The 13,231-nt window shown below is 44.3% G+C and overlaps 1 protein-coding gene across 1 annotated transcript; it reads right to left on the bottom strand.

Annotated features, from left to right (window-relative positions):
* Positions 1 to 29: 29 nt before the first annotated feature.
* Positions 30 to 13,026, bottom strand: gspt1l (G1 to S phase transition 1, like). Its single transcript, XM_020918417.2, has 14 exons — positions 12,607 to 13,026; positions 11,578 to 11,622; positions 9,498 to 9,740; positions 7,515 to 7,548; positions 7,360 to 7,437; positions 6,810 to 6,990; positions 6,502 to 6,656; positions 4,969 to 5,109; positions 4,198 to 4,291; positions 4,038 to 4,118; positions 2,495 to 2,668; positions 1,612 to 1,701; positions 940 to 1,108; positions 30 to 541 (listed from the first exon to the last, which is right to left on the bottom strand). The coding sequence occupies exons 1-14, from the start codon at positions 12,785 to 12,787 to the stop codon at positions 489 to 491; spliced, it is 1,719 nt and encodes a 572-aa protein (XP_020774076.1). The 5' UTR covers positions 12,788 to 13,026; the 3' UTR covers positions 30 to 488.
* Between the last annotated feature and the right edge of the window lie 205 nt (positions 13,027 to 13,231).

Consider the following 13,231-nt stretch of genomic DNA (forward strand, 5'->3'; position numbering starts at 1 on the left):
CCTGGTTAACTCAGTAAATACAAGCTGGGTTCCCAATGTTAGACGTTTATTGTCATAGTTGTGGCTTTAATAACATTTGCACACGCTCGAGCACACGCTGAACGCCACACAACCAAAGGTCAAAGCAAAGGAGACTCTGGTCTCAGGGATTCAAATCATTCATCTGCAATTTATGCTCAAATCATCTTCCAAGCAAAACTCTGGTCCACGTCTGACCGCAGATACAGCTACCATTGGTCAGTGTCATGTATGTATGCACAAAAAGACATGGAAGAAAATGGAAATGTAATGTGTTTGGGTGAATGGCATAGCTGAGCTCTCAATATGAGAAAGCCGACTCGTGTAGTCTTGTTCTTGGTCTAGTAAAAACGGGTTGGATTTTCCGTAAGTTTGTCTGGTGTCTGCCTCAGAGGACAGAGCTGTGGAGTATCTCCTGTGGCTCTGCAGCAGAAGAACCATGAGGAGGACATGAGGAGGTCCTGAGGCATTCAGTCCCGCTCTGTGATCAGCTTCAACACCTTCCCGATGGCGATGGTCTTTCCTGAGGGGGACAACAGGGTAGGGTTACACAGCTGCTCGTCTTCACAACTACTACACTTCTGTTAGAGTTGGTCTAATGTAAATAGTTTCTTAAATGTATTTTGTACCCGCTCAAGGACTGCAGATGGAAAGTACCTTGAAGCTAAATCTGGCACAGAGCATCTTTTCTCTCTGAGATGAATGTTTTCTGTGCACTGTCCTCGTTTTAAATAAATAAGGCTCATCTCCTCCATTACTCTCCATCATAGGCACAGTGGCCAGTGAATGTACACTGCTCCCACACAGTTACAAACCTTTATTCAAGCTGCGGCAACAGCCCCTCGTCACCATAGCAATTTAACAACTCAACTCTACATATCATGTTAAAATATGAAAATGAACATTATTAACAGAGCTCACCTTCGTCTCTCAGGGTGAAGCGGCCCATCTGAGGGAAATCCTTGAAGGTCTCCAGACAGATGGTTCCTGCTGCGCGCAGTCGGGCGATGCACACCTGGTCCTGTTTGACGAAGCGTGGCCGCGTGCGGCTCCTCTCTCCCGTCTTTTTGTCCACCAGACAGCGGAAGGCCTTTGAGACACAGAGCATCAGACCTACACTGTACATGAGCGCACAACACACAAGGGCCAGGGCTATACGGCCACATGACTGGAACTGAAGTCAGCAGTGATGATGAACTCGCAAACTGGGCACAGACACGTGTTTTAGGACTAGACAGATTAGCTTCCTCCAGGGGGAATGCCCAGTCTGTATAGGTTCACACACTCACAGCACTGATCCAGTGACTAAACTATGTGCTCACCACTTTCAGTGTGGAGAGTTTAGTTCTGTGTTCTGAAGATTCATGACTTAAAAAGAGTAACTGATACAGTGAGGATCTCCCTCTCCTCTCACACACTTTCATCACCAGTCACATTTGGCAGAAGAGCCTGACTGGTTGATGTGATTTACTCCTGAAGTTGAGCTTTTCCACATGTGGCGCCTGTCCCACCAGTCCATGTAGCGATGTGACAGTGGCTTAAAGCCTGGCTCAGGGTGAAGGCTACAAATGTAGAGTGTGCACAATGTCTCACCGTGATCTCCACCTCCTCGATGCACGTGTGCACGTGCAGCACTGCGTTATAGCCCGCACAGATGATGGACTTGTGCTCGATGATTACGATCTGAAACACACACAGACTAGTGCTCAGTCACACATCTGAAATAAAGTACATAAAGAGTTTTCACACTAAACCACATTTCATTTCTACTTTGAAATGAACTAGCTATTATTATTTTAAACTGCTCATTAAACTACACAGAGTAGAGCAAACAAAAAACTATTTGAACTGTCAACATAGACCTTCATATACAAGGGTGTGAATTACCACAAAATCCATTTTTAGAGACCCACACCCGCCCGGACCCATTAACATTCTATCTGTTACTGCCCGTGCCCTTGATAACCCAGGACTAACCCAGGACTAACCCAGGACTAACCCAGGACTAACCCAGGACTAACCCAGGACTAACCCAGGACTAACCCAGGACTAACCCAGGAAGACCGTGGGGTGACCGCAGGTGAAAGGACCGCTGCAGCTCCGCGCTGCATGGAGGTAAACGTAGCCGTCACCCAATCGGGCTTTGCAGACACCTGCTCTGTGTGCTCTCTTAAGTCTGTGGGTAACCGACGTGGTGCAGGACTCTGACCCGAGCTGCCATAGAGAGAGCTGGAGAAATGCAGCGGCACTCGTTCCTAAGTCAAATGTTACTTCTCCCGCTACACACACTAAATCCACACGACAACCAAAGTACATGTGCATCTGCACAACAGATTACATCCCATGTGTAATCAGGACATTATCTTAACTGATATGATGGAACCGATAGTCGCACCAGCACATTTTTTCAGTATATTTTTATGATATTGGTGCATGTTTACTACAGAATAAATGTAGAGTGGAGCGTGGGTCTGACCTGTGCATCAAAGATGCGTCCTGAGTGGCACAGGTTGTCTGGGGTGCACAGGATGAAGCCGGGCAGGATCTCCTCCTCTTCGATGCCTTTGAGTCGGATCTTCAGGTTCTCCCCTGGTCCTGCATCTTCTGTCTCGACCTCGTCAGACAGCAGGCCCAGCACCTCCACCACATGCTGGGGCAGAAAGGGCACAGGTCAGGGTGCAGAAAGGGCATGGGCCAGGTCAACACTTATGTTTTTGTTTGGTCAGCCAAAGCTTTGTGCGTGAGGGCTGTAGTTCTGCAGTTGTCCTAGTCGAACCAAATGTGTATTAATCGACTGATCATGTTTTTTATATGATCAGGATTGATATCGGACAAGAACAGACAGGAGGAGTGAGCAAAGGAGCTGAAGATATGGTATTTTTGGGTATTTCGAAGTAAAAAGTCAGATTAAACTTGTGATTCACAAATTGAATCTGTCTTTATATAAATACATTGTTTCCTAGTATGTTTTTTTGCATAAACAGTTTTTGCATGAGCTCCCCCAGCAGGTGTAGTCTAGAAGTGCAGTTCGGGTCATATACTGTACATAAAGAGGCTTTTTGAACTACCTGATTAGCATTACCTCAGATTCAGACTGCACGCAGTGCAACTCCAGTCCTGTGGCTCAAAATATTCCTTCTAATTACATTAAGTAGTGAGAGGAGCTCAGAGCACTCATGCAGTCTGATGGTGCTGGTGGAGGTACTGTGGCGTTGGATTCTATTTTTGCTAGACGCTGAAGCAACAGCAGCCTTTTGCCTTCATAAATGAGAAGTTATGGTGTGAACACGTGGTCTCTGTGCAGCCTTCAAAAGGTGCTGACCACAGCAGAGCACCAATCGTCGTATGAGTGTCACATCACAATAAGACTGCTCCCACACTGAGCTGCAGATGGACCAGGCACAATCTGAGCCAGTGGAGGAGTTTTGCTCCCAGAAGAAAAACATCTGTGTACTTTTTAATTAAAAAAAATAAATAAAAGATCCAGTCGTGTACAAGAGACAGTGATTAGCTTGGGTTTGGAGAGGTCTGCAGACATGCATGTGGTCTGGAGCAGACTGAGGAAGAAATAATATTCTATTGTGCTAAATGGCATAGATTTAAAGCCTGTACAGTTTGCATTTATGAAATGAAGATAGCTATAACCACAGAGGGGATATTACACTTCTCCAGGGTATAAACTGATAAAACATAACATGCATCAGAGTACAACCGGCATGCTTTGTGAAGCAATTTCATCTTGAACGTACAACTGGACATAATTTTACACAGTAAGAAGTAACAAGGGCTGCTGGTATGTATGGATGACATAAAACCACTTCAAGGAAGGTTTTTGAAAAATTCAAAAGAAATGCACTTGATTTTGTCTAAATAATAACTATTAAAATGGCTTTGAGTATTTATTTCCTGAACATAATAAAACACTAAGCCATGCTTTCACTGAAGCTTGGCTGACCATAACATATGAATCTCTGTTCCTTTCTAGGTGTGCAAAGTAGATGTGTTGTGTGGAGCTTTACCCTGTTGGGCATCATGACCAGCTGCTGGCCTTTAATGATGGAGCCAGACTCCAGTTTGCCCAGCACCACAGTGCCCATGTCCTGGGGAGAGAGTACAGGTTACACACAGCACTGACCCCTGACCTTTGGGTTAGGGTTAGGGTTAGTGCTGCAAAAGTACCTTATACTTGTCTACTATAGGCAATCGGACCGGCCCGTCTCTGGATCTGTTCAGGTTTGGCAGGCTATCCAGGTGTGGAATGAAAGGTAATCCTCTACAACAGAAAAACATCAGACTAATGTTTACACAGCTTTCTACTTCAAAAATGTCAGCCATTGCATTCCAGAGTTCATGGGAACACTTCCGTCTCCATTAACTCCGTCAACACTTATGCCTCTTATTGGTCAATCAGATCACTGCTATGAGTGACTGAAACACAGATTCAAACATTTGCAAAAGTATGAATTTTCAGAGGAAACAGACTACTGCAGTTACCTCTCCAACAAGGAGAGAAAAAAAAAGATTCTTAAAAAGATCGCTATTCTACATATCAGTGATTCTGGATCAATTCCAAATTCTCAAAAATAGATTACAGTAATATTTCCCCTTAAAATAAACCTGACACTGACTTTGCGGAGTTTACGCGTTTCTCTTTGTCAGTAAATCTGGAATAGGCCAGTGCACTGTATTAAATGTTTACAACATTCTATTTTTCATGGATATACAGTTAAAACAAGGAACCTGAAATGTGTAAAATGAGCATTCTTATGGGTTCAGAATTGAATTTAGAATCATTGTTGAATCAAATGGGGACCCCAATAATCAAAATGTAACCACCAGGGACTTAAAGATTCATACCTCGACCTTCCAAGGCTTGTTTGCATATGGCACAGCCCTAAAAGGAGTTTAACACAACATAACCTGTGTGTGTGCATCTGTGTGCAGACTTACATGTACCAGGGGCACAGGTCCGTGGGGTCCTTCAGGTTGGCCCCCGTCAGCCCTGAGCAGGGCATGAAGTGAATGTCTTTCTTTGGGTTGAAGCCCACTTTCTTTAGGAATGGCATTAGTTTGTCTTTACACTCTTCATATCTGTGGGGAGGGAGTGAGTAAAGAGTTAAATAGTCTAAAATACTACTAATGATCTATTCCACATTTGTCTGCTCAATCATACACAAAGATCTTTATGCACATTGTTCATTATATTGATGTAAAATGACTTGAAGGGCCATTATGACACCATTTTCTGATCTGCTGTAATGTTGTCTCACACAACACCGTAGTGTTTTGTTTCCAGCTTTGGAGATGTAGACAGACTAATATAGGATTACTCAAACATGTGAATGAAACAAAACTCCAGGTATGTTTTTTTATTTATTTGAAAGGGACACTGCACACTAAATGTATTGCACAGAGCAGATTTTCATGTGCAGTCTCTAGGCAGAGGCAAAGTGACAACAGGTTAATAATGTGGAGGCACGGCATCAAATAGCCCATGGAACATTTAAAATAGGAATGTCCTGATCACATTTTTTTGCTGTTTCCACCGTCTCCACCAAAAGCGCCAGCTCTGCTACACAACATACAAACAAACAGAGCCAGGTGACGCCATCGGCCCTGCGGGTGTGAACATGGGCCATAGAACCCCAGGCCACAGTGCCCGAGCACTGCACGGCCTAAAAGTCCCAGAGCGAGTGCGCCTCTAGTACAGTACGACTGGACGTCCCTGAGCAAATCCCACAAAAACAAAAAACTGTTGTGTCCTGTGTGTCGTATACACATTTATCCGATACTTGATCAAAACATAACGTCAGAGTCAGGATCGAGTCCGCAGTCACATGATCAGCGTCAATTTCCGATCACGTGATCAGATCGGGACAACCCTAATTTAAAATACAACTAATAAAATGGCAACAATCCATCACCATCAGAGGGCAGCCCATCGGCACTCCAAACACAGATTTACATACATATTGAAATATTCATATACTATATATATATATACATATACACTATATTACACCCACAGACAGCAGGATCGCTAATGGTGTAGTCATCCCTACGCTCCCTCACAGACACAGGCCCCTGCTGCAATTCTGTCAAAACGTGGTAGATCTAAAATTCATATAAAGGTCTCCTCTAGACGAGGCTCTGATTGTCCTGAATCCTGCTACTTCAAATGATTTTACAAAAACTTTTAAGGGTGTGGCCACCTGGTTGTGAAAGGTGCTGATAAGGTAACAGAACCATAACATAGCTTGAAGCTCAGTAAGAACAAAATGGTTCCATAACCTTCTAGTAGGATTAATTCTTGCCAGCCCCTTTACCTTGATGTCACATTGACATGTGACATTTGTGATATGTGTCCAAACCACAAAACCAACATAGGTCAATTGGAAGGAGATATTTCTGACTATGTATTGTGAAAAGCTTACAGTGTTCGTGGATTACACCATAAACAGTGTAAAGACAGAAGTGGCTCACCTCTCCAGGCTCCAGTTGACTGTGGGGTCATCCATCTTGTTGACCAGGACAATGAGGTGCTTGACCCCTGCTGTTTTGGCCAACATGGCATGCTCCCGTGTCTGCCCAGCCTTCTCAAAGCCAGTCTCAAACTCTCCTTTCCTCGCTGAGATCACCTGCAGCACAGTGCATGTGTCAGATAACCTCTACATCAGGGTTTGTTACTGGGACCCAGTCTTATTAAATGTATTGTATTCTTTTGATTTTTATGGCTTGTGGCTCTACTGTGGGCCCCTTGTAGAAGATGAGATTCTCCACTGCATACTCACCAGCACAGCCAAGTCTGCCTGAGAGGCTCCTCCGATCATGTTGGGGACAAAGCTCTTGTGTCCTGGGGCGTCCAGGATGGTAAAGTGCTTTTTGTCGGTCTCAAAGTAGGCCCGCCCCACCTCTACCGTCTTCCCTTTATCCCGCTCCTCCTGGTTGGTGTCCAGTGCCCAAGACAGGTACCTGGGGCAGACAACACATTTAGGATCCTTGGGTGAACTTCAGAGTAGAGCTGTAGGCCTGTAAGTCGACTTTCTAAATTTTGTATTAGCCGAGAATAATTGTATTTACACAAATTTATAAAGGTGAAGTGAGTGAATCTGAAGATTTGGTATTTTATGTAGAGAGGCAAATTAAACTCATGATTCACATGTTGAATCTGTTTTTATAAAAATGCATTGTTTCGTAAATAATTCCTAGGCACCTCACATGCAGGTATACTCTTGTGAGTACAGTTTGAGTCATGTAACAATCGATCGGCAGCACGTCTTTAATTTTTAGTGGACTCCAGCCCTACTTCAGAGTGATGGGATAAACAGTTCCAGGCCTCACCAGGTCTCTCTGTTCTTCTCCTTGGCCTCCCTTTCGTACTTCTCCAGTGTCCTCTTGTCCACCATGCCCGTCAGGTACCTGCAGCAGAGGCACCAGTGAGCTCTGGGTTATGAACTCGTGTGCTAGAAGAGGCTTTAGGAGAAGACAGTACTCACATGATCTGCCCTCCGATGGTGGACTTGCCAGCATCTGTCAGACACAACAGGGACAAGGTTACTGTTAGCAGAACCTATTCAGACAGAGTTCAGCACCACGCACAAGGGTTGTGTAAAGTGTCGAAAATCTGATACAAATATTAAAAACTTAATATAAAAATAAAAAATGACATAACTGGATAAAATGTTACCTTCCCTGAACAGTTTCATCTCAAGTTTTACCAACTAGTGTACAACCACACGGTGTAATAAACAAATAAAATTTTTTGTGTGGAAAATTTGAGAATTGTCTTAAAAGAGCTTCTAAAATAATTTGAGTATCAAAATTTGTGTCGAGTATCTAGTCTTTTCTTTAGTATCAAAATCAAGTTTTTATATTGTGACAGAACCATCAGGGATCACTGCTTATACTGCTGTTCTTACACAGCCCAAGCAGGAGAGAGGTCGGCTTATAACCACAACAACAACAGATTTATTTATTTAGCTCATGAGCTTCAAACCATGTTTATAATGTTGCCTCATCAAAAACGCACCTGGAGTTGTTTTGATTCATTCACATATGTTTGAGAAGCCCTTTATTACTGGTAGTCTGTCTACACCTCCAAAGCTCAAAATGTTCTGTTCCACCTTAATGTCATGTCATGTCATGTAGTGGCAGTTTTCAAGTTCACAGCTACCTTTTAACCTTTGATCAATAAAGTCTGGCATTTCCAGGGCTGAAATGATCAAAATGATTCTAGTGAAGGTGTACGGAGTTTAAAAACACAGTAGAGCACTTCCTGTATTACCACATGAGTTTTTTTCAGTTTGAGAGCAGAACTGCCTAAATATGCAGGATTTGTGTGTTTAACATGTGTGAATGAAACAAAACACAACTCCAGGCCTGTTTGTGATGAGGAAACAACATTATAGCACAGATGAGGAAATGGTGTGATACGGGCCCTTTAATTTAACGATGAATGAATCTTAAATATTTTTAATTTTGTTTACCAGGAGCACACAGCTTCTAGAAATGTAAAACTACTGCACCATTTTATTCCACCATAACCTGCACATCCCCACAGTACACTGTTTGTCTTAACCACTTTTACGTTCTGGTTTTTAACACCATGGGAGTTGTGTGTTCCTCTGTTTTTCATTTATTTGGATTTATGTCAATTAGGCTATTTTATAGTTTAATTATTTTACTCAGTTTTTATCATGTTTTTTTTATTTTTTTTTTTTATTGTGTTAAATAGTTGATTTTATTTCTCTATGCATAACATAGGTTTGTCAAAAGCATTGACAACAGATACTTATTGATACTAAAGCTAATATATGGCCATGGACCATTATGGGACCTACCTGCACAACTGAGATTTCACAGATACAAGGCCACGTGATATAAAAGTACTATTATTTAAAAGGTGTGCTATGTAATTTTTTGGTTGAGGGTCTGTCACCTGCTTGTGTCTATGGATATGTCATTGCTCTGCCTGGAATGTTTCACAAAATTACATTAAACTTTTAAACAGTTTAAACAGGCATTCTGACTGAGTGAATGAGGTTGACTCTCCACAGATCTGACCTGTAACTTGGTCTGGTTTAGACTCCATGAAGAAAGAAGAGACATAATGAGACACACTGTGGCTCAAACTGCTTTTCCTAAACAAGAGCATCCTCATCGACTCCAAGCACTTACTGCTTCATGATTGGCTGTAGACCTGTCAATTAAAATGTGTAAGCCTTATCATCGAGATCGACCAAAGTCGAAATCGCAATCTATTGAGCTTTCCATTTTTGGCACAGCCCTACTGTGAAGTATTCCAGACAAAGCAATAACATCTCCATGGAGAAAGGCATATGACGGACCCTCCACCAGAAAAGTTACACAATGCACCTTTATTGATGAAAATCACATTCTGTGGTTTAAAGAGACATGGTATTGGAATCAGTATTGTGCCTATTCCTGGGAATCAAAATCAAGACATTTTATGCACTCACCCACGTGGCCGATGAACACCACATTGATGTGCTCCTTCTTAGGTGCATCAGGTTGGGCTGGGGGCTGTGGTTTGGGTGCTGTCACATCCTCCTCCTCGTCCATGCCCTCGGAGGCACCCTCTGAGGCGGCCTCGTCCGGGCCCCGATCCCTGCAGCCCCCCGGCTCCTCCTCACTGGCCTCCTCTTCTTTCTGGTCCCAGGGCTGTTCTGTGTTCATGTCTGTGTCACCATTCTCCACTGGAGCTAAACACACACACCAAGTACCAAGTATGAGAGAGGCACTTCAGTGCATAAAACAGTACATACAGGTGTGGGGATTACCAAGTACGTCATCAGTCAATATCCCCTCATTTGTCCCTGAAGGGCAATTACAGCACATTGAGCAGTAAAGTACAAAAACAGAAAAGCTCAAACTGATGTCTCAGTGGAGCTCAACAGGTAGAGTAATCAAATCCTGTATTAGACCACTTTGAGGAGAGTAACATCCTTCAGGACAATGGTGTCCCTCCTCTGTCCTGTGAACTTGGAGACAAGAGGAAAGCCTCGCCTAAACCTCCCTCTCACTCTTATTCCCTCTTGAATGTCTTCAGCCATATTTTGGGTAGAAAGTCTGTTGCATTTTGGTAAAAAGTCTGAAGCATATCAAAGATAGCTGATTAGTATAGCTAGCTCCAACCACGGTTGCCATGGATACTGGAAAAACAAACTGCCACAATCACACAAGCCAATAGCCCTTAAACTTCTTCCTTTGAACTTGCACAAGTTGAAAATCCTAAAATGTTAAATTAAGAAAAATTTTAAAAGTTTAAAAGATGCTCAGTGTGTCAGCCAGTCAGCCACAAGAGCAGCCAACCATGACCAGGGCAACCACACGACAATAAAAGCTGCACAATATATTTCGCAATCAAGTCAAAATTATATCTGTCCTTTAGACCTCTACAATCTGAAATGCATGGGACTCTAGTTCATCAGTTCAGATTTCAGTCTCAGATGTGAACGTTCTTGGAGCTGTTTACAATTTGTGCCGTAAACAAGATTCTACCAAATCTAGACTGATCACAACTATTACTTCTACTTCAAATCTCCATTAGTGCATCTCGATATATGAACATAAACAATACAGACTTTTTTTTGTCTTCCTCCAAAGTCTTCCATCTGCTCCAAGCCACACACTTCAACTGAGAGGATTAGCTGTAGAACTGATTCAAAAACTCCAACCATATCAGTGACAATTAGACATGACTGAATCACCATCTCTGGATGAATTGTCCACCCTTACTCTGTCATTAATATTACATGGCTCAGGGACAGTATGGAAATGTCAGTCAAACACTTGGATTTGCACCAAGCAGCTAATAACCTAGCCTCATTTGGTTAAGAAAACAGAGGTTGAGGGATTCCATGTTCTAGGTACATGAGGACCAGTGCTGAAAGCGGTGTAAGTGAGTTGGCCCACACTGCAGCAGGGTTCTCAAAATCAGAACATCTCACACAGGTTTAATAGTTTTTAGTAATAATAATAATTATTATTATTTTTGATTCTTCTGAAAAACAACTGAAACTCCTGAGTCTCAAACTCCCAAGTCCTTGGGGTATGAAGAAGAGTGAGAACAAGTGTGTCTCACCACTTGTTTCAGGAAAAATGTGTTCTCATACGCTTCACCATACATTCTACCTGTCCTGTACGGCCTGCTAAACCCAGACTGATGCATCTCTATTTTGTGTACAGACTGATATTAGAGTTCAGTGCATCAGTGAAGTGAATCATTGATTCTGCCGATATCCCCCATATTTTTCAGTCCCCTGCGATTTTTTTTGCCCTTCATTTATTTTTTTGATGTAACGGACCATGCGTGTCAGCAGTTGGTTAGTCCAACTGTCAATCACCAGTCACCAGACTCACATCATTGTAGTACTGAAGAAGTTTCTATACTGGATCCCAGGCAACCATTCATATTAAATACTGGCGACTTTAAGTACACAGAACTAAAGGATGAGGCCAGTATCTGATCGTGTCACTGTAACACACACAGTTAAAATGGAGCAGGCTTGTACACAGGGCCAAGAAGCTGATACTCACCATTGCTGTCCGACACCTCCATGTTGGAAAGGGCTTCCACCGACACTGCAAACACAAGGCTCAGGTTAGCAGTACAAGAGCAGAAGGGGGCAACAGGGAAAGCTACAGGGCATGCACAGCTTTAGAAAGTGTCCTCAGGACTGAACAAAGGCACTCTCTCTGAACAGCAACCACCCATGTAGACGTTGTCCCTGACCTGCAGGCCCTCATAAGGCCTCTCACACTCATTAATTGTCTGACCCCCACAGTCTCTAAAGGTGAAGGCACTCCTTACCAGGGACAGGTCACATTTAACCTTCTTTAACATTCAGAGAAGAGTGTCAGGTAACTTGGTTTAACGTACAAGCCTGGATAAGCTTCAAAATACAGTGCAGAGCTGGGCACACAGAATAAACAATACTAACTTAATAAACTTTTGTCCAGTTAACAAATTGGTTTTCTCCTTTTGCCATGGATTCTACCTGGACGACTAGGGGATTTTTCACACATAAACCCTTCCACGTAATAGACGGGATAATAGTGTAGACACACACACATTCAAGTGAAACCTTCATCAATGTGCCTGCTGCCTGGCGCTTTGTTTATAGTTTGTTTGCTCAGGCAGAATCACTTTGGTGTTTTGCGGAGCCTGGTCGGGTCATGGCCCGGGCCCTGCGCTCTCCTGCCCCCGGACCACAGCTCGGGGGTGACCCGGTGATGGTGGCGGATGCCGGGTAAAGCGTCAGCACTTTAGGACGACCAATCAGAGCGGACCGTCCCTCAGGCCGATCCAATCAGTACAGCCCCTGTTCAAGGCTAACGCCGGCGAAACACAACTTTGCCACAGCTACATTTCTATGACAGTGCCGGAGCGCAGAGCCCGCCACACGCACACAGATAAGCGCCATTGTTTGAGCACAGTGACGAGCCCGAGGCCACCTGAGGCGCCACAGCCGGAAACGAGGCTCTGAGAGGCGGCTAACTTAGCACCACCCTGAATACAGTTAGCAAGCGGCTGCTAAGCTAGCCCCAACGTGACTGTGGACTCACCCTCCACAGCGAGGCTTTCCGAGGGCGCACTGGCGGCGAACGCCGGCACAAACTCCGCGGCGTTCACATTGGGCACAAACGGCTTGGCGTTCACGTTGAGGCCGGTCAGGGCCGGTCCCAGCTGCCCGTCCACCTCGTCCTCTTGTTCCCAGGAGTCAGGGGCAGAGTCTCTCGGGTCCATCGTGGCTCTGGGCTTTACAACAGTCAGATGTGAACTACGCACTTCCCGCTCCGTTAAAGTGTCCCGTAGCAGCCCGGCACGGCAGAGGCCGGAGGTGTGTGCCGGAGTGTGTGCCCGGGGATGAGTGCGGGCTCCCGGCTCTCTCCGTGGCTAAAGCACCGCTCCGTGTGTGAGAACTGACTCTGAACAGATCCTCGACTCAGCACTCAGAGACCGAGCCAGTCCGCGTGAGCTAATGCGGTCAGGCAAGCACACGCGGGGGCCGCTGGGAAGTGGAGTTCTTTCATAAGCCTAGCTTTTACCGAGCGTAGCGTCGGAACAGTGCTAAAACTACAGCTCCCAGCGGCCCTGGGCCATGTCAACACGTCCTGACCTTTTCCGGAACCGCACTTTTGACTCACGTTTTGTTCAGAGAAGTCATCTGTTTTCACTGTGGAACTATGC

Source organism: Boleophthalmus pectinirostris, unplaced genomic scaffold (genome assembly GCF_026225935.1).
Source record: "Boleophthalmus pectinirostris isolate CB_2022bp ecotype Guang Dong unplaced genomic scaffold, ASM2622593v1 HiC_scaffold_17, whole genome shotgun sequence".
Lineage (NCBI taxonomy): Eukaryota > Metazoa > Chordata > Actinopteri > Gobiiformes > Gobiidae > Boleophthalmus > Boleophthalmus pectinirostris.